General features: G+C 51.5%; 2 protein-coding genes across 3 annotated transcripts in view; one reads left to right on the forward strand and one right to left on the reverse strand.

Moving 5' to 3' along the window:
* Positions 1-12,584, forward strand: part of IRAG2 (inositol 1,4,5-triphosphate receptor associated 2) — a 54,881-nt gene extending 42,297 nt beyond the window's left edge. The window contains exons 28-39 of the mRNA XM_083180824.1: positions 688-739; positions 1,168-1,225; positions 1,308-1,335; positions 1,701-1,841; positions 2,211-2,345; positions 2,458-2,602; positions 3,292-3,329; positions 3,426-3,491; positions 8,714-8,769; positions 8,911-9,012; positions 11,465-11,569; positions 12,063-12,584. Of these exons, the coding sequence (XP_083036950.1) occupies positions 688-739; positions 1,168-1,225; positions 1,308-1,335; positions 1,701-1,841; positions 2,211-2,345; positions 2,458-2,602; positions 3,292-3,329; positions 3,426-3,491; positions 8,714-8,769; positions 8,911-9,012; positions 11,465-11,569; positions 12,063-12,306 (1,170 nt within the window). The 3' untranslated portion in view covers positions 12,307-12,584. The remainder of the gene's footprint in view (positions 1-687; positions 740-1,167; positions 1,226-1,307; positions 1,336-1,700; positions 1,842-2,210; positions 2,346-2,457; positions 2,603-3,291; positions 3,330-3,425; positions 3,492-8,713; positions 8,770-8,910; positions 9,013-11,464; positions 11,570-12,062) is intronic.
* The window catches only part of DNAI7 (dynein axonemal intermediate chain 7), a 43,730-nt gene continuing 35,969 nt past the window's right edge, over positions 11,995-19,755 (reverse strand). Inside the window, exons 10-15 of one of the 2 annotated variants that reach the window (XM_083180817.1) lie at positions 18,670-18,833; positions 17,980-18,166; positions 17,357-17,571; positions 16,643-16,807; positions 14,068-14,181; positions 11,995-12,840 (exon numbers count right to left, since the gene is read on the reverse strand). In XM_083180817.1, the coding sequence (XP_083036943.1) occupies positions 12,571-12,840; positions 14,068-14,181; positions 16,643-16,807; positions 17,357-17,571; positions 17,980-18,166; positions 18,670-18,833 (1,115 nt within the window). In that variant the 3' untranslated portion in view covers positions 11,995-12,570. Of the gene's footprint in view, positions 12,841-14,067; positions 14,182-16,642; positions 16,918-17,356; positions 17,572-17,979; positions 18,167-18,669; positions 18,834-19,755 lie in introns of those variants that run through there. The other variant, XM_083180818.1, reaches the window with a different exon arrangement.

Genomic DNA, 19,755 nt, shown 5'->3' on the forward strand with positions numbered 1-19,755 from the left:
CCTGACCACTGGCCATAATACATCTATTACACCTTATACAGACATAGGACACTACACCCCAACATGTCCTGACCGCTGGCCATAATACATCTATTACACCCTATACAGACATAGGACACTACACCCCAACATGTGGTGACCACTGGCCATAATACATCTATTACACCCTATACAGACATAGGACACTACACCCCAACATGTCCTGACCGCTGGCCATAATAAATCTATTACACCCTATACAGACATAGGACACCACACCCCAACATGTGGTAACTACTGGCCATAATACATCTATTACACCCTATACAGACATAGGACACTACACCCCAACATGTGGTGACCACTGGCCATAATACATCTATTACACCCTATACAGACATAGGACACTACACCCCAACATGTGGTGACCACTGGCCATAATACATCTATTACACCCTATACAGACATAGGACACTACACCCCAACATGTCCTGACCGCTGGCCATAATACATCTATTACACCCTATACAGACATAGGACACTAGACCCCAACATGTCCTGACCGCCGGCCATAATACATCTATTACACCCTATACAGACATAGGACACTGCACCGGTATATATGGGGCACTACAGGGTGGGGTGACTGGTCTGCTTTCCAATGGAGGTTGCCTTTTTCTGTACGCTGTGTTCTTTTCCGCTGTGTAGGAAGCTGCTGACGGGGAATCCAGCCATGTGGCGAAGGCCTCTGCTGATGAAGGTGACTTTTGCTGCTTCTAGAAAACCTAGTATTACAAGCTTTGCATTTGTGTAACATTTGGGGAAATGCAGGCTGCTGAGGGCATGGGTAGGGGGCACAGTAACCCACAGCTGGTGAACTTGGCACATTTAAGGTATGCCACGTGGACCTGACAGACTAATCCGAATGCTGCTCCTTTTCCATCCTACCCATATGTGAGTGGGCCTTGTCTCCCCATGTTCCATTGGGCAGGACTGTTTGGGTGCTGGGACTAATCCTTTAGAATTAAGCATTCAGACTAGGCCACCCAGGATTCCCCACTGATTAAGCCCAAGTGATCGGAACGCGCATTGTTTGGAGAAATGCGTCGGTCAGTGGGAACGAGGCTCAGACCTGGTTAGGACTTGATCTAACATTTACAGTATTGTTATGTCATGTTCTTCCTTTAGCTGCCGGTACGTCTGCGGCACCAGCTGTGACGGGTTCCCAGTCCACCGAGGAAGACCAGTAAGTTCTCAGCCAAGTTATTTGGAGATGTTAAATCCTGTTTTATTGGGATAACGGCTCATTCATGTTTCCTTAATTGCAGCTCCTCCAGCAATGAGCGAGAGATGGAGGTAAGTCTTGTACAAGCGCAGAAGGACTACAAGTCACAGCCTGACGCTTCATAGTTCTGCGCAGTTGTCTTGCAGCATCATAGCTACAAGCCTACTATTAATAAAGACACGCTGGTACATGGGCCCCATTCTGACCAGGGATTTATCCGTGATGTTTGTTTGTTCACCCCGTGTCTGGGTGTTTAAGTGAATATTTATTCCCTAATGTTAAGTCCTCACAGGGATAGTGTAATTTATCTCAGGAGTGCCACCTTCAGGTTACAGAAGGTATGGCGCTCCGTTCACCATGGTGCTAAATGCAGCGGTAGAACAAAATATTTTTTTATAGAGAAATTATTCCGATTTTTTTTTTTTCCCCCCGTTAGACAGAGTTCTTGCGTTTGTCACTTGGATTCAAGTGCGACTTATTTACGCTGGACAAGCGGCTGCGTCTTGAGGAAAGATCCCGTGACTTAGCAGAAGAAAACCTGAAGAAGGAGCTGGCGGGCTGTAAAAAGCTCCTGGAAGTAAGTTGGGAAACGGCGTCATAAAAGCTGCGCTACCATCTGCAGCCGCCAACCCTCCCCTTTCCCAATACTCTGTGGTGACACCATTGGATGTGAGCTGGGGGGGGCTGATGACCTGCCACAATCGCTGCCTTTATTAGATCACAATCAAATGTACCTGAATAAAGGTGGCAGCCATTCTCTCCTCACAATGACGGCAGCCATTTTGGTAGCAGAACAGGCTAGGATTTCCATGCCTTAGAGAGGCAGAACTGCATGAGGTATTCAGCCCACAAAATGGGCGCCTCCGATAACCGGCCGGTACTCGCGCCCATTGATCTGTTTTTGGGATTCCTAATGGAAGTGACCATATTTTGTTTCTTGGTGCAGGCCCTGATCCCGTTCTGCGAGGAAGACAATCAGACTCATGAGATTGTGAAGAAGCTGGAGAACCGCTTGCAATTTCTCAACCAACACACGACGAGGGTGGCCAGCCGGGCGGAGATGTTGGGAGCCATCCATCAGGTGACCAGAGATGTTGGTCTGGGACTGGTCTGTGGGGTGTTGACCCCTCGGATGGCTTTGTGAGGACTCGCCAGGATTTAGCGCCCTGACATTAACGCTCTCTATGATTTAGGAAAGCCGCGTCAGCAAAGCGGTGGAGGTGATGATCCAGCACGTGGAGAATCTGAAGCGGATGTACGCCAAAGAGCACGCCGAACTGGAGGAGCTACGGGAAGCCATGCAACAAAATGAGCGCAGCATTTCCTCCGCCGACCGAGGTGATTACTGTATAACCCCAGTCAGGGCTGTAACTAGATATTTGTAGGACCCATAGCAAAAGTTTGTAAGGGTCCCCAATGTAACACCCCTCTCGGCTCTGGGCCCCATAGCAGCTACAGCCTAGACCCCAGTGTAACAGGCGGCACCAGACAGCATAATCTGGGGCCTGGAGATAACTATAAGTGACCCAATTGTTGCATGCAGTATGGCAGGGTTGCCTACCCTCCCGGAATGGCCGGGAGGGTCCCGAAAATCAGGTCACCCTCCCGGACCACCGCTCCCCTCCATGATTGCGGTTCTTCCCCCCCCCCCCCTTCATGGGGGCGGGGCTTAATGATTTCACGCTTAAGAGTGCGGTGGGGGGGACATTCATGCGGGCATTGTTATATGGCTTGCTAAGCTGCTACTTAGTGACTCATTCTGAATCACCCCCATAGAGTGTAAGCTCCACTGATGTAAATGTTAAAATATTCTCTTTACAGCTCTGCGGTATATGTGTGCGCTATATAAATGATGCTGTAAATGGTTCTCCAGCTGCTGTGTAGTGGTCGGGCAGCCATGCTGGATGGAGAGCCCCCAGTAATTGGCGCGTTATCTGCGCACAGGAGACTATAGTAATGGTGACCTCTACAGGTCAGAATGAGGTATTACAGGGAAATGTAACCTGACTTATCTGCTTCCTTTGCAGAAGATCCGCATAAGCTGGCATCGGCCATAGCTAGTAAGGTCAGTACTCAGTGTGAGGGGGAGTGACGGTGTATGATATCGGCTGGTACGTTCCTTCATATATACCCACTGCTCTGTCATGTCCCTCTGTGCCAGGTATCCCCTGCCAGGAGAGTCAGCATGCCAGCGTATCCACGAGGCATTGGCACCGGGTCTCCGATGGTGAGTGTATTCCATGATGACAATATGGCCGTCTGAGTATAGTATGAGGGGGAGGGGAAGTGTTGGGGTGGCAGATCTATGAGGATAGAATACTTATGGGGAAGGGGGTATTGTCTCTCATCTAGTGATACATTAAATAAAACATACACATTCTGTATTTATATTCTCTCCATTATAGGAATTACTCCCCCAGACATGTAGCAGAGGACGTGGGGGAGATTAACTCAAGATAACTATAGCAGTGTATAATAATAGTAATAATAGTTATGTCTCCACATAAATGTCAGCTCCATGCTGTAATGACCCCCCCCTCCTACAACAGCCTCATACAGACATGCTGTGATAACCTTATTCTTCATTATAGCTTATCCTACTCCCACCTGCACTGCTCACACTGCTGGTACACACTCACACCTCCCCTACTCCCACCTGTACTGCTCACACTGCTGGTACACACTCACACCTCCCCTACTCCCACCTGTACTGCTCACACTGCTGGTACACACTCACACCTCCCCTACTCCCACCTGTACTGCTCACACTGCTGGTACACACTCACACCTCCCCTACTCCCACCTGTACTACTCACACTGGTACACCCTCACACCTCCCCTACTCCCACCTGTACTACTCACACTGGTACACCCTCACACCTCCCCTACTCCCACCTGTACTGCTCACACTGCTGGTACACACTCACACCTCCCCTACTCCCACCTGTACTACTCACACTGGTACACCCTCACACCTCCCCTACTCCCACCTGTACTGCTCACACTGCTGGTACACACTCACACCTCCCCTACTCCCACCTGTACTACTCACACTGGTACACCCTCACACCTCCCCTACTCCCACCTGTACTACTCACACTGGTACACCCTCACACCTCCCCTACTCCCACCTGTACTGCTCACACTGCTGGTACACACTCACACCTCCCCTACTCCCACCTGTACTACTCACACTGGTACACACTCACACCTCCCCTACTCCCACCTGTACTGCATACACTGGTACACACTCACACCTCCCCTACTCCCACCTGTACTACTCACACTGGTACACCCTCACACCTCCCCCTACTCCCACCTGTACTACTCACACTGGTACACCCTCACACCTCCCCTACTCCCCCCTGTACTACTCACACTGGTACACCCTCACACCTCCCCCTACTCCCACCTGCACTGCTCACACTGCTGGTACACACTCACACCTCCCCTACTCCCACCTGCACTGCTCACACTGCTGGTACACACTCACACCTCCCCTACTCCCACCTGTACTGCATACACTGGTACACACTCACACCTCCCCTACTCCCACCTGTACTACTCACACTGGTACACCATCACACCTCCCCTACTCCCACCTGTACTACTCACACTGGTACACCCTCACACCTACCCTACTCCCACCTGTACTACTCACACTGCTGGTACACCCTCACACCTCCCCTACTCCTACCTGTACTACTCACACTGGTACACACTCACACTTCCCCTACTCCCACCTGTACTACTCACACTGGTACACCCTCACACTTCCCCTACTCCCACCTGTACTACTCACACTGGTACACCCTCACACCTCTCCTACTACCACCTGTACTACTCACACTGGTACACCCTCACACCTACCCTACTCCCACCTGTACTACTCACACTGCTGGTACACCCTCACACCTCCCCTACTCCCACCTGTACTACTCACACTGGTACACACTCACACCTCCCCTACTCCCACCTGTACTGCTCACACTGGTACACCCTCACACCTCCCCTACTCCCTCCTGTACTACTCACACTGGTACACCCTCACACCTCCCCTACTGCCACCTGTACTACTCACACTGGTACACCCTCACACCTCCCCTACTGCCACCTGTACTACTCACACTGGTACACCCTCACACCTCCCCTACTCCCACCTGTACTACTCACACTGGTACGCCCTCACACCTACCCTACTCCCACCTGTACTACTCACACTGCTGGTACACCCTCACACCTCCCCTACTGCCACCTGTACTACTCACACTGGTACACCCTCACACCTCCCCTACTCCCACCTGTACTGCTCACACTGGTACACCCTCACACCTCTCCTACTACCACCTGTACTACTCACACTGGTACACCCTCACACCTCCCCTACTACCACCTGTACTACTCACTGGTACACCCTCACACCTCCCCTACTCCCACCTGTACTACTCACACTGGTACACCCTCACACCTCCCTTACTGCCACCTGTACTACTCACACTGGTACACCCTCACACCTCTCCTACTGCCACCTGTACTACTCACACTGGTACACCCTCACACCTCCCCTACTCCCACCTGTACTACTCACACTGGTACACCCTCCCACCTCCCCTACTCCCACCTGTACTGCTCACACTGGTACACCCTCACACCTCCCCTACTCCTACCTGTACTACTCACACTGGTACACCCTCACACCTCCCCTACTCCTACCTGTCCTACTCACACTGGTACGCCCTCACACCTCCCCTACTCCCACCTGCACTGCTCACACTGGTACGCCCTCACACCTCCCCTACTCCCACCTGTACTACTTACACTGGTACACCCTCACACCTCCCCTACTCCCACCTGTACTACTCACACTGGTACACCCTCACACCTCTCCTACTACCACCTGTACTACTCACACTGGTACACCCTCACACCTCCCCTACTCCCACCTGTACTCCCACCTGTACTACTCACACTGCTGGTACACCCTCACACCTCCCCTACTGCCACCTGTACTACTCACACTGGTACACCCTCACACCTCTCCTACTGCCACCTGTACTACTCACACTGGTACACCCTCACACCTCCCCTACTCCCACCTGTACTACTCACACTGCTGGTACACCCTCACACCTCCCCTACTGCCACCTGTACTACTCACACTGGTACACCCTCACACCTCTCCTACTACCACCTGTACTACTCACACTGGTACACCCTCACACCTCCCCTACTACACCCTCACACCTCCCCTACTACCACCTGTACTACTCACACTGGTACACCCTCACACCTCTCCTACTGCCACCTGTACTACTCACACTGGTACACCCTCACACCTCCCCTACTCCCACCTGTACTACTCACACTGGTACGCCCTCACACCTACCCTACTCCCACCTGTACTACTCACACTGCTGGTACACCCTCACACCTCCCCTACTGCCACCTGTACTACTCACACTGGTACACCCTCACACCTCCCCTACTCCCACCTGTACTGCTCACACTGGTACACCCTCACACCTCTCCTACTACCACCTGTACTACTCACACTGGTACACCCTCACACCTCCCCTACTACCACCTGTACTACTCACTGGTACACCCTCACACCTCCCCTACTCCCACCTGTACTACTCACACTGGTACACCCTCACACCTCCCTTACTGCCACCTGTACTACTCACACTGGTACACCCTCACACCTCTCCTACTGCCACCTGTACTACTCACACTGGTACACCCTCACACCTCCCCTACTCCCACCTGTACTACTCACACTGGTACACCCTCCCACCTCCCCTACTCCCACCTGTACTGCTCACACTGGTACACCCTCACACCTCCCCTACTCCTACCTGTACTACTCACACTGGTACGCCCTCACACCTCCCCTACTCCCACCTGCACTGCTCACACTGGTACGCCCTCACACCTCCCCTACTCCCACCTGTACTACTTACACTGGTACACCCTCACACCTCCCCTACTCCCACCTGTACTACTCACACTGGTACACCCTCACACCTCTCCTACTACCACCTGTACTACTCACACTGGTACACCCTCACACCTCCCCTACTCCCACCTGTACTCCCACCTGTACTACTCACACTGCTGGTACACCCTCACACCTCCCCTACTGCCACCTGTACTACTCACACTGGTACACCCTCACACCTCTCCTACTGCCACCTGTACTACTCACACTGGTACACCCTCACACCTCCCCTACTCCCACCTGTACTACTCACACTGCTGGTACACCCTCACACCTCCCCTACTGCCACCTGTACTACTCACACTGGTACACCCTCACACCTCTCCTACTACCACCTGTACTACTCACACTGGTACACCCTCACACCTCCCCTACTACACCCTCACACCTCCCCTACTACCACCTGTACTACTCACACTGGTACACCCTCACACCTCTCCTACTGCCACCTGTACTACTCACACTGGTACACCCTCACACCTCCCCTACTCCCACCTGTACTACTCACACTGGTACACCCTCACACCTCCCCTACTCCCACCTGTACTACTCACACTGGTACACCCTCACACCTCCCCTACTCCCACCTGTACTCCTCACACTGGTACACTCTCACACCTCCCCTACTCCCACCTGTACTGCTCACACTGGTACACTCTCACACCTCCCCTACTCCCACCTGTACTGCTCACACTGGTACACCCTCACACCTCCCCTACTCCCACCTGTACTCCTCACACTGGTACACTCTCACACCTACCCTACTCCCACCTGTACTGCTCACACTGGTACACTCACACCTCCCCTACTCCCTACCTGTACTGCTCACACTGGTGCACCCTCACACCTCCCCTACTCCCTACCTGTACTGCTCACACTGGTGCACCCTCACACCTCCCCTACTCCCTACCTGTACTACTCACACTGGTACACCCTCACACCTCCCCTACTCCCACCTGTACTCCTCACACTGGTACACTCTCACACCTCCCCTACTCCCACCTGTACTACTCACACTGGTACACCCTCACACCTCCCCTACTCCCTACCTGTACTGCTCACACTGGTGCACCCTCACACCTCCCCTACTCCCTACCTGTACTGCTCACACTGGTGCACCCTCACACCTCCCCTACTCCCTACCTGTACTGCTCACACTGGTGCACCCTCACACCTCCCCTACTCCCTACCTGTACTGCTCACACTGGTACACCCTCACACCTCCCCTACTCCCACCTGTATTGCTCACACTGCTAAGTATAGACACCTGAAGAGTGTTTTCTATAGAGGGCTGTAGATAGTGTGGATAGCACATGAGCTATCAGTAGCCACATATCGTATTGAAGTGGTGGTAACTCCTGGTGCATTACAGACCATGTTGCTAAGACCTGATACAGAACAGCTGTGTATGTGTTTGTGTGATGATTTGTATTTTATCCCACATGTAGGACCTGTTTGGAGGAGACAAACTTGATGGAAAGTTACACAAGCGGTCAAACAGTTGGTGAGATTCCTTTTTCTAGACCAATTTATACCGACGCCTAACTGTTGTATCACCTAATTTATCCTGCTTTTACCCACACGCCCGCGGGGTCTGCGAGTGTCCCCATTTCCTGTACTAACGACGATGTCTCCCATTTCACAGGAAGCTGGTGGGATCCAGACAGAATGATATTCGCCCAACACTGCAGCGGTTTGTGGATAATTACGCCCGAACGGAGACAAATGAAGAGAATTCTATAAAAGAGTAAGTTCCAGATGTTCTGTCCACAGTGACCTGGAAAACCCAACAACCAACGGGGGCGTATAATCCTGTCCAGGGCACAGCAATGGGTGCGTAGTATAAGCCCTGTCCAGGGCGCAGCAGTGGGGCGTAGTATAATCCCTGTCCAGGGCGCAGCAGTGGGGCATAGTATAAGCCCTGTCCAGGGCGCAGCAGTGGGGCGTAGTATAATCCCTGTCCAGGGCCCAGCAGTGGGGCGTAGTATAATCCCTGTCCAGGGCCCAGCAGTGGGGCGTAGTATAATCCCTGTCCAGGGCCCAGCAGTGGGGCGTAGTATAATCCCTGTCCAGGGCCCAGCAGTGGGGCGTAGTATAATCCCTGTCCAGGGCCCAGCAGTGGGGCGTAGTATAATCCCTGTCCAGGGCCCAGCAGTGGGGCGTAGTATAATCCCTGTCCAGGGCCCAGCAGTGGGGCGTAGTATAATCCCTGTCCAGGGCGCAGCAGTGGGGCGTAGTAAAATCCCTGTCCAGGGCGCAGCAGTGGGGCGTAGTAAAATCCCTGTCCAGGGCGCAGCAGTGGGGCGTAGTAAAATCCCTGTCCAGGGCGCAGCAGTGGGGCGTAGTAAAATCCCTGTCCAGGGCGCAGCAGTGGGGCGTAGTAAAATCCCTGTCCAGGGCGCAGCAGTGGGGCGTAGTAAAATCCCTGTCCAGGGCGCAGCAGTGGGGCGTAGTAAAATCCCTGTCCGGGGCGTAGTAAAATCCCTGTCCGGGGCGTAGTAAAATCCCTGTCCAGGGCGCAGCAAAATCCCTGTCCAGGGCGCAGCAGTGGGGCGCAGCAAAATCCCTGTCCAGGGCGTAGTAAAATCCCTGTCCAGGGCGCAGCAGTGGGGCGTAGTAAAATCCCTGTCCAGGGCGCAGCAGTGGGGCGTAGTAAAATCCCTGTCCGGGGCGCAGCAGTGGGGCGTAGTAAAATCCCTGTCCGGGGCGCAGCAGTGGGGCGTAGTAAAATCCCTGTCCGGGGCGCAGCAGTGGGGCGTAGTAAAATCCCTGTCCGGGGCGCAGCAGTGGGGCGTAGTAAAATCCCTGTCCGGGGCGCAGCAGTGGGGCGTAGTAAAATCCCTGTCCGGGGCGCAGCAGTGGGGCGTAGTAAAATCCCTGTCCGGGGCGCAGCAGTGGGGCGTAGTAAAATCCCTGTCCGGGGCGCAGCAGTGGGGCGTAGTAAAATCCCTGTCCGGGGCGCAGCAGTGGGGCGTAGTAAAATCCCTGTCCGGGGCGCAGCAGTGGGGCGTAGTAAAATCCCTGTCCGGGGCGCAGCAGTGGGGCGTAGTAAAATCCCTGTCCGGGGCGCAGCAGTGGGGCGTAGTAAAATCCCTGTCCGGGGCGCAGCAGTGGGGCGTAGTAAAATCCCTGTCCGGGGCGCAGCAGTGGGGCGTAGTAAAATCCCTGTCCGGGGCGCAGCAGTGGGGCGTAGTAAAATCCCTGTCCGGGGCGCAGCAGTGGGGCGTAGTAAAATCCCTGTCCAGGGCGTAGTAAAATCCCTGTCCAGGGCGCAGCAGTGGGGCGTAGTAAAATCCCTGTCCAGGGCGCAGCAGTGGGGCGTAGTAAAATCCCTGTCCAGGGCGCAGCAAAATCCCTGTCCAGGGCGCAGCAGTGGGGCGTAGTAAAATCCCTGTCCAGGGCGCAGCAGTGGGGCGTAGTAAAATCCCTGTCCAGGGCGCAGCAAAATCCCTGTCCAGGGCGCAGCAGTGGGGCGCAGCAAAATCCCTGTCCAGGGCGCAGCAGTGGGGCGTAGTAAAATCCCTGTCCAGGGCGCAGCAGTGGGGCGTAGTAAAATCCCTGTCCAGGGCGCAGCAGTGGGGCGTAGTAAAATCCCTGTCCAGGGCGCAGCAGTGGGGCGTAGTAAAATCCCTGTCCAGGGCGCAGCAGTGGGGCGTAGTATAATCCCTGTCCAGGGCGCAGCAGTGGGGCGTAGTATAATCCCTGTACAATGCCAGCGGGTTCCGTGTATCTCACATAGACCAATTGCACTTCCTGACACTGAACAGCGGTTTAGGAGCTTAAAGAGAGAAAATAGCAGCCAATCCTCTCCTAACTGCAATGTTACCGGCTATGTCTGACCACCTCGCAATAAATGAATTTATGGTAATGTTACAATAGGTTCTGGTCAAAAGGTTGTTTTTACAAAAAAAAACTTTTTTATGTGGATAGGGGAAGCACTGGACAGGGGGGTAGGGGCTGGGTGTGGGGCAGATGTGTGGGAGCAGGGGCTGGGGAGGGGGGGCAGATGTGTGGGAGCAGGGGCTGGGGAGGGGGGCAGATGTGTGGGGCAGTGGAGGGGGGTGACAGACACGTGGGAGCAGGGGCTAGGGGGAAGAAACACGTGCAGGTAGACTGGGCTGAAGCCTGTTAACTGATGGAGAAATCAGAATGACAAGTTGCGGTGAAACGTATGTTTGTGACATTGCTTTGTGTTACAGGGATGAGCCCAACTTGGAATTACCGGAGGAGGTGGAAGTGAAGGAGACCATGAGGAGATGCAGTCTGCTCCAGAAAGCCCATCCCCCAGCGCAGCCGCAATCCTTGTAAGTAACTGGTGCTCATACATTAACGTTTTATGATATTGGTGTAATAATATTTTTTTTTTACACTGGAGTGTATACATTTTAACTGGGGGGGGGGGGCGGATAGAATAGTGAGCGGCTGCGGATGGATTTGCAGCTAATCGACAATCTGACATTTTTGCAGGCCATGCACAAGGTGGAATTTCTCTCTGCCCGTTTACAGGGCTCTGCAAATTAGCAGCTCAGCAATCTGATCGGAATATCCCCTTTTTAGTCCACTTTACATAAAGGGTACAAAAGCCATTTCTGTTGCTGGTTTCAGTGTGTATTGTATAAATGATAGTTTATTTGGAGTCTCTAAACCAGCTGATATTGCACGATACAGGTCTGATACTAGACTGCAGCACTGCAGATTCCTGTTATACAGATTACCCCCTTTATACCTCCTTTTGGATAATTACCCCGTTTATACCTCTTTGAGCGATGGTAATTTCCACTTCTGCTTCTCTTACAGCGGCGGCAGACTTTGGGCTTGGACGTCAGGCCTGAAAACCTCATTTTCCAACTCCAACAAGCCCCTTCTGGTGTCCGTCATCACCGCCTTCCTGCTCATCTCGCTGGCCAGCTTCCTGACTGGACTGTCCTTCCAGAAACCGGTAGAAGGGGCACCCGTTGGGACTGGGGTCTCGTGGAGTTCCGTCCAACAACTGCTGTGGCCCTATACGGAGCTCCACCACAACGCCCCCCCTCCAGTATGACGGAGAAAAGGACTTGGGACATTTTATTACTTTTATACAGTTTGCGGCTCTGGCCTGTACAATCATCCGGATTACTGCTGGATTAATCAGGTTTTAACATTTTATTTGTATTTAATAAAATATATATTCACCAGTCATAAAGGACATGATGCAGGTGCTGAAGGAACACCTATAGGTCTAGTATAAATGGAGAGGGAACATTGGGTCCGTGTTCTCTACCTGAATGTGGATGGATGTGATATTTATTCTGGAATAAAGTCGTGTTTATGAGTACGTCAGCACCTTGGTCATGTTTAGCAGCTGGTAAGCGCAGTCCACGAACAGATGGTGGCAGTGTTTCAGCTTCTCCGTGGCTTCGGGACTGCAGTAATCTCTGAGCATATGATAAAGCGTGGAGTGGAACTCGCTGCCCTCGTAAAGCTCCTCTGAGAACTCCTCGCTGGATTCTGATAGGCTCAGGCGTTGGGTCCTCTGTGTGCTCAGCATGTACAGGGACCATTCCTGACCGGCCAGAGGATCGTGGGGTTCCTTCACCTAGAGATCAAGATTTACTTTACACATACTTGAGCAAAGCCCACTCACCTGTGCATGATTGGGGGGTCACTTATTGTGGGGGCTGGGTGCAGATCAGGACCATTAATATGACCTGATCAGCTGAGGATCAAATGTGTGCCCAGTTTTATGTCCATACTTTAAAAGAGGTGGTTAAATAGGAAATGTACTATTTTATACATTAGGGCTAAGGTAGGCATATCCAGAAAATCTGGACTGTTTGTGTTAGGAGGGAGGTGCTTCTCTATCTGCATCCATGTGACAGGACGGAGACCTGAATTGTACGTAAATCCAGAAAACCTGGACTGTTAGTGTTACTTGGACGGTGGTTGTTAATCTCTGGTCTAATGTGTATAGTCACCATATTGCAGCCAGCGCTAATGTTAGGAGGGAGGTGCTTCTCTATCTGCATCCGTGTGACAGGATTGATGGGCCAAGTGGTTCTGATCTGCTGTCTATTTCTATGTAATGTATATTGGGTTCCTACACCCACTAGGGGGCAGTGATGTCACAGAAGCTTCAATAAAATGTCTACTTTCTGCTCTAGCTAGGGACAGTGCCCTAGTTATATGGTACGTTAGCTTTATGTACACTGTAATGGTAGTAATGCGACAATCTGCTCTGCATCATGTATGACCTTTTAGGATTCCAGTAGGGCAGTGGTTCTCAAATTCGGTCCCCAGAACCCCGAACAATTCATGTTTTCCAGGTCACCCGACAGGTGCACTCATTACTCACTGACACATTTTAAAAGATCAACAGGTGGAGCTAATTATGTCACCTGTGATTCTGTGAGGAGACCTGGAAACTATGCACTGTGTGGGATTCTGAGGACTGAGTTTGAGAACTTGTGCAGTAGGGAAACACCACTACCATTGTAATGCCTTTCCTCGTGTTGAATTGAAATCCACAGGGTCACCATCAGCGTGCTGCCCAGTCTCACTATAGAGCGTATGTCAGTGGTAGCCATCTCCAATCCACTAGAGCTGCCAACAGTCCACATTTTCCAGCTCACCTCGCAGGTGCACTCATTACTCACTAACACATTTTAAAAGATCCACAGGTGGAGCGAATTACTTCACTTGTGATTTCTGTGAGGAGATCTGGAAAACATGCACTGTTGGTAGCGCGTGAGGACTGGAGTTGGCTACCCTTGGCGTATGTGATAATCTATTGGCTATAGTACATTATATCCCAGATAATACACACCTTCACCACGATGTGGTCACAGCCGCAGGACTGGTTCCATTTGCTCCAGCCGAAGGTAAAAGACTGAGACAGGAACGCCATTTCCTTGTACGCCATTCTCTCCGCGTCTTCATTCTGCCGGCACACAGACGGAGACTCAGGACCACAGATGCAGCAATTCCCCACCACGGACGGAGCTGCTGCAGTGTGGGGTGTGCCTCATAGGGGTGACACATGCGAAGGCGTTGACAATCAAACAGTCGACATGAGTTTCAATGTTGTTGGTTTTTTTTTTTTTTTTTTTCAAATTTCTACGTAAGCCGACATGGACACTATCCGTGTACTGCGTCCGCTTGCCATGCTTTAGGCCAGGGGTGGGGAACCTCAGGCCCGGGTGCCGCAGTCTGAGCGGCCCATCCACTTGCCCGGCGGCTTTGCCAGGAGTCAAGTACAGGGGAATTCTCGCAAGAGGTCGGTAGTTCTCGCGAGATTCTGTCGGTCCTATTCAGCGGCAGCCGCCGGAGCGTGGAACAGCTGCAGCAGGAACATTTGTAAGAGCAAAGGATACTTGTGTATTAGCAGGACGCTACGCTGACAATGTACCTTAGGCTTCGTTGTCAGCGTAGTGTAGACAGGTGCCCTGGTAATATGTGCCTTTATACTTACGGCGGGCAGTGGGACTTGAGCGGCAGAAGGGGGAGATACCACCAGCACCCGGCAGAGGGGGAGAAGAGCGAGAGACACGTCCTGGGCTAAAGCGGCAGCAATGTATGTAATTCAGCGTATTACCTCTGGGGGAGCATCACATTGTTGTGTGTCTCATTACCAATGGTGACGGGAAGGTATATCGGGATGAAGGTGACATCTGTAGTGGGTCTCATTACCAATGGTGACGGGAAGGTATATCGGGATGAAGGTGACATCTGTAGTGGGTCTCATTACCAATGGTGACGGGAAGGTATATCGGGATGAAGGTGACCTCTGTAGTGGGTCTCATTACCAATGGTGACGGGAAGGTATATCGGGATGAAGGTGACCTCTGTAGTGGGTCTCATTACCAATGGTGACGGGAAGGTATATCGGGATGAAGGTGACATCTGTAGTGGGTCTCATTACCAATGGTGACGGGAAGGTATATCGGGATGAAGGTGACATCTGTAGTGGGTCTCATTACCAATGGTGACGGGAAGGTATATCGGGATGAAGGTGACATCTGTAGTGGGTCTCATTACCAATGGTGACGGGAAGGTATATCGGGATGAAGGTGACATCTGTAGTGGGTCTCATTACCAATGGTGACGGGAAGGTATATCGGGATGAAGGTGACATCTGTAGTGGGTCTCATTACCAATGGTGACGGGAAGGTATATCGGGATGAAGGTGACATCTGTAGTGGGTCTCATTACCAATGGTGATGGGAAGGTATATCTGGATGAAGGTGACAGTCTGATAAATGGAGCGAGGGCAATTATCTGGTTCTCAATCCTGGTGCAATCTTAGCGCCGTGTCACTGGCCTGGCGCAATCTTACCACGGTGTCACTGGCCTGGCGCAATCTTACCACGGTGTCACTGGCCTGGCGCAGCCCATTTTGGTTTGGAAAGCTTTGTAGAGGGTTGTACGAATCTGCTGCCCATCGAGAACATAGATTAAGATCTGACTAAGAAAAGAGAGCTGTATTCCTAGAGATCGTAACCTCCCCGTAATTTATACCGGCCAGTGGCTGAACTATAGCACCGCAACGGCGGGGAGGCGCTGACTAAGTGTGGGCGCCTGGGGAACTACGGGCGCTATTGTTACGCCCTCAGCTCCACACTCCTTGTGGGTGCAGCGTGGTGCGGGCAGGGCGGTCTGTGCGGGTGTACCTGTGGCGCTGTCTAGAAGCCGCAGTGAGAGGGGTCCCTGCAGTGTCTTGGAAATAATTTAGTCTAGCGCTATACGCCGGGCGGCGGTGCGGATATCGCTAGACTAGTTATTTCTAAGACACTGCAGGGACCCCTCTCACCGCGGCTTCTAGACAGCGCCACAGGTACACCAGTGCCGCATGGACCCCCCTGCCCGCTCCCCAGGGGGGTGTCTTAACTGGGGTGGGTGGGCGCAAAATTTGTTGTTCCGCCACTGATACTGGCCTCAGAAATGTGTCAGCCAGGTGTGTTATAGCCACAACATCTCCATTGTAACATTGTTTGTCCATTATTGTCAAAATGAACCGGAATGACTGGAAGATGTATTATGGGTGTATTCTGTTGTATCACAGATGAGTGTGTCGTGTTGTATCGCAGTCGGGGGCGTGTCGTGTCGTATCGTATCGCAGTCGGGGCCGTTTCGTGTTGTATCGCAGTCGGGGCCGTGTCGTGTTGTATCGCAGATGTGGAGGTTGTTTTATTACAATGACATAGTATTTGTTCTCTCTCTGTAGTAAGCTAGTTGCTTCTGTTGCATGGAGTTGCAGTCTGTTTAGTGACTACACCTGATGCCTGTGATCTGGGGTGTGATTAGAGCAGCTAACACCGATGGTGTGATGAGATGATGTCTGAGGGTGAGAGTCCCTGTTTTTATTACGTCTGCATGCTTATTTACAAAGACGGCGCACCTACCTTCTTATTTACACTGACATATTTCCCAGAGTCCTCAGCAGGAAAGACGTTCAGTCCGGCTCTTCTCATTGCTGACTGAAGGCACAGGGGGGTCATCCACTTCCCCATGACGGAGGATAGGTCGCTGTCCGTGTTAGATACTGAGGTCAGTCTACACTGGTCGTCCTACATCATAGAAATGTTTCTGTTATCCCTGGTCCCTCAAGCATCTGTTCCCCACAATAACTGATACGGTCGTTCATTCTCTGACCAATGGCGGTCTTGGGGGGTTTGTGCTGTGGATTGTATTCATGCACAGTAAATGTTAATTACACAATGTCACTACCTGGAGCCTTGCGGCTGGGACATACAGTATGTGATCAATGTCTGCACCTGTGATATCCTGATATTGGAAATGTGTAATAATTGAGCTTCAACCTTATAAATGTGGAAATAAAGGCAAAAGCCCCGAGCAGCGGGAACAATGTGGCCACACTCCTACCGGTGTATTCACGGATGATACTACTCGCTCACCCTATACAACCAATCGGGATATGCAACAAAGAAAATGAGCAGCATTTTTTTGGGAAGAAAACTTTTTCTACTCTTCCTGTATTAACCAGTAATAAGATTAAAAAAAAACAAAGGCACAAATGTGTGAGAAAATAAGTGGGTGCAAGAGCTTACAATCTAAAGACCCTGTATGGAGGTGACTTAGGGACACGCTGCTTTTACCTTTATTTCAATGAGGATGTCTGTGAAGGCGCAGGCGATGCTGAGGGACACCTCGTTCGGCCCGTTGGGTGACAGTTCCCAGGACTCGTACGGCATGTTAAGGTGCAAGTCCTGAACTAATGTGAAGGTGTGGAAGGCGTCCATCTTGAATGACAACGCTCGCCGTTCCGTATCGTACTCTCTGTTGGTGATCAGGTCGGTTTTCCAGTTTTTGCCTAAAGGGTGCAGGAATCAGGATGGCGGCATTACAGACTGGAAATGGCGCTCTGCGTATCCGCGTTCTTCTCCATCCAACATCTAATCCCACACAACAAACTATTCTATGTTTCCATAATGTGTCCCACAACAAGGCGTTCTAACAGCGTCCATGTGCCGGTGGCTGTCTATGCAAATGAGTGGGAGGAGACACCTGAAAAGGGTCATTACAAGGAAATGGTGCAGGTCCAATCCCCACATCTCTAGTAACAATAAGAAACACATAGATTGGGGAGTGAGACATGTACCGTCATGTCAGTCCACAGCCCCCCTTACATTTTCCATTCTTTACCCCTCTCTGTTATCGGCTCAGTGACCACACTGTAATATCAGAGCAATCACACGAGGACACACGGGGTATACGTTACTTTCTGGGTCCCATCTGGCCACTTGAGGTTCTTCAAAGAAAATCACGTTATTAGGAACTTTAAGGGAGACAGCAACCGGGGGCGGGCTCAAAGTGTCCACGTCCTTCTCTTGGTGGGATACCCCCAGACTGGAGATGGGTGAGGGCTCTGGGGGGTAGGGGTACTTCTGCAGGCCACCTGCTACCAGCTGCAGAGAGATGACATACAGTAACGATGTATAACCTGCACAGGATGAATAAAACCCATGACCTCAGTGTTACAGTTCCTAATCCACCAACACTAGTTCATTACATATATAAAGTACACAATGTCGCAATGACACTATCTGCCAATACCATCACACGGGAGGACTCTCCGCACCCCGCACCCCACAGGATGACCCAAGCTAACAACGTTATCAGCAACACGTGTCACAATGAATAGTCTACATGATAAGTGGTCGTGTTGCCCATAGCGATTACATTCTATCTATGGTTTCTAAGTTATGTTGCATTCTAGAGAATGATAGAAAGAATCTGATTGGTAGATGTACCCCATGTGGGAGATGGGTGTGTGGTGAAGAGAACCACGTTATATACAGCTTGTAGTAGCTGCCAGATGGGACCACAGAGAACGGCTCTAGGCCTCACACGGTAAAACATTCACACCGAGCTTTTCCACACAGCTAGAATAATCGTCAGTCTGTCTCACCTGCACCATGGTCCAGCCGTTCACCTGCTTACACTGAGGCGGCAGCACAAGGACATCAAAATAGTAAACTCCGCCCAAGCTGGAGAACTGCCGCAGATCCACAATGTCATCCTCCAGGATGTCCCCTGAGTGGTCCTCGCTGGGTAACGGGGGCGGCGAGTCACCTAGGACACTCCAAACAATAAGCCCCATATGCAAAGCAGGGAACTCGGGAGCAATAAGATGGCTGCTATGTCACTCACAGCGGCTGATGCTCCATCCCGAGTTATTAGGCTGCAAACATTATATTCAGACTTCACATGGTAACATTTCAGTTGACAAATTAATTCTAATTGTTATCTCATTCGGTAATTAAAAAAACAGATTTGTACGACTTTAATTCACAACTATAATGATGATGATTTTCATATTACTTATCTTCTGTGTTATGGTGGAAATAAAGTACAGACTGCTACTATTACTAGCAGACATACGAGTCTGGTGTATGGGGGTTACCTGTGGTGTCTTCCAGCACACGAGACCGCTGGCAGGTTTAGTGCTGATTATCAGATTTTATCCCTTTATATGACAAATAAATTGATTTTAATGCTGCTCTGCCACCATAATGCAGAAAAGTTATATATATATATATATATATATATATATATATACTAGGGGTACTCTTTACCTAGCACGGCACCCGCGATGTCCATCGCGGTCATCGGGTGTAAAAAATCGCGATGCCCGCGATTTCCCATAGGGATCAATGTTAAATTTTTCAATGGACGCGATTTTTCAGTTCAATGCCTCAATGCCCGCGATTTTGCCATAGGAAATAATGTTAAATGGGCCACAGAGCCCAAATAGGCACCCTGAGCAGTGAAATGTCCCCCACAATTGTTAACGACACCCCACGATCAACGCGAACCCGAAGCGTGGCGAGCGGCGGCGGTACGCGTCCTCCGACCTTTTCATACCCCCACTATCCACGTCGGCGTGGAGTTGAGAATAGAATAGTGTGGCGAGCCCGAAGCGTGGCGAGCCCTGCGAGGGGACGCGGATACCTTCACAGGTAAACGCGTCCCTTCGCGGGCTTCACAGGTATCC

This window comes from Crinia signifera, chromosome 4, assembly GCF_055691185.1.
Source record: "Crinia signifera chromosome 4, ASM5569118v1, whole genome shotgun sequence".
NCBI classification, from domain to species: Eukaryota; Metazoa; Chordata; class Amphibia; order Anura; family Myobatrachidae; genus Crinia; species Crinia signifera.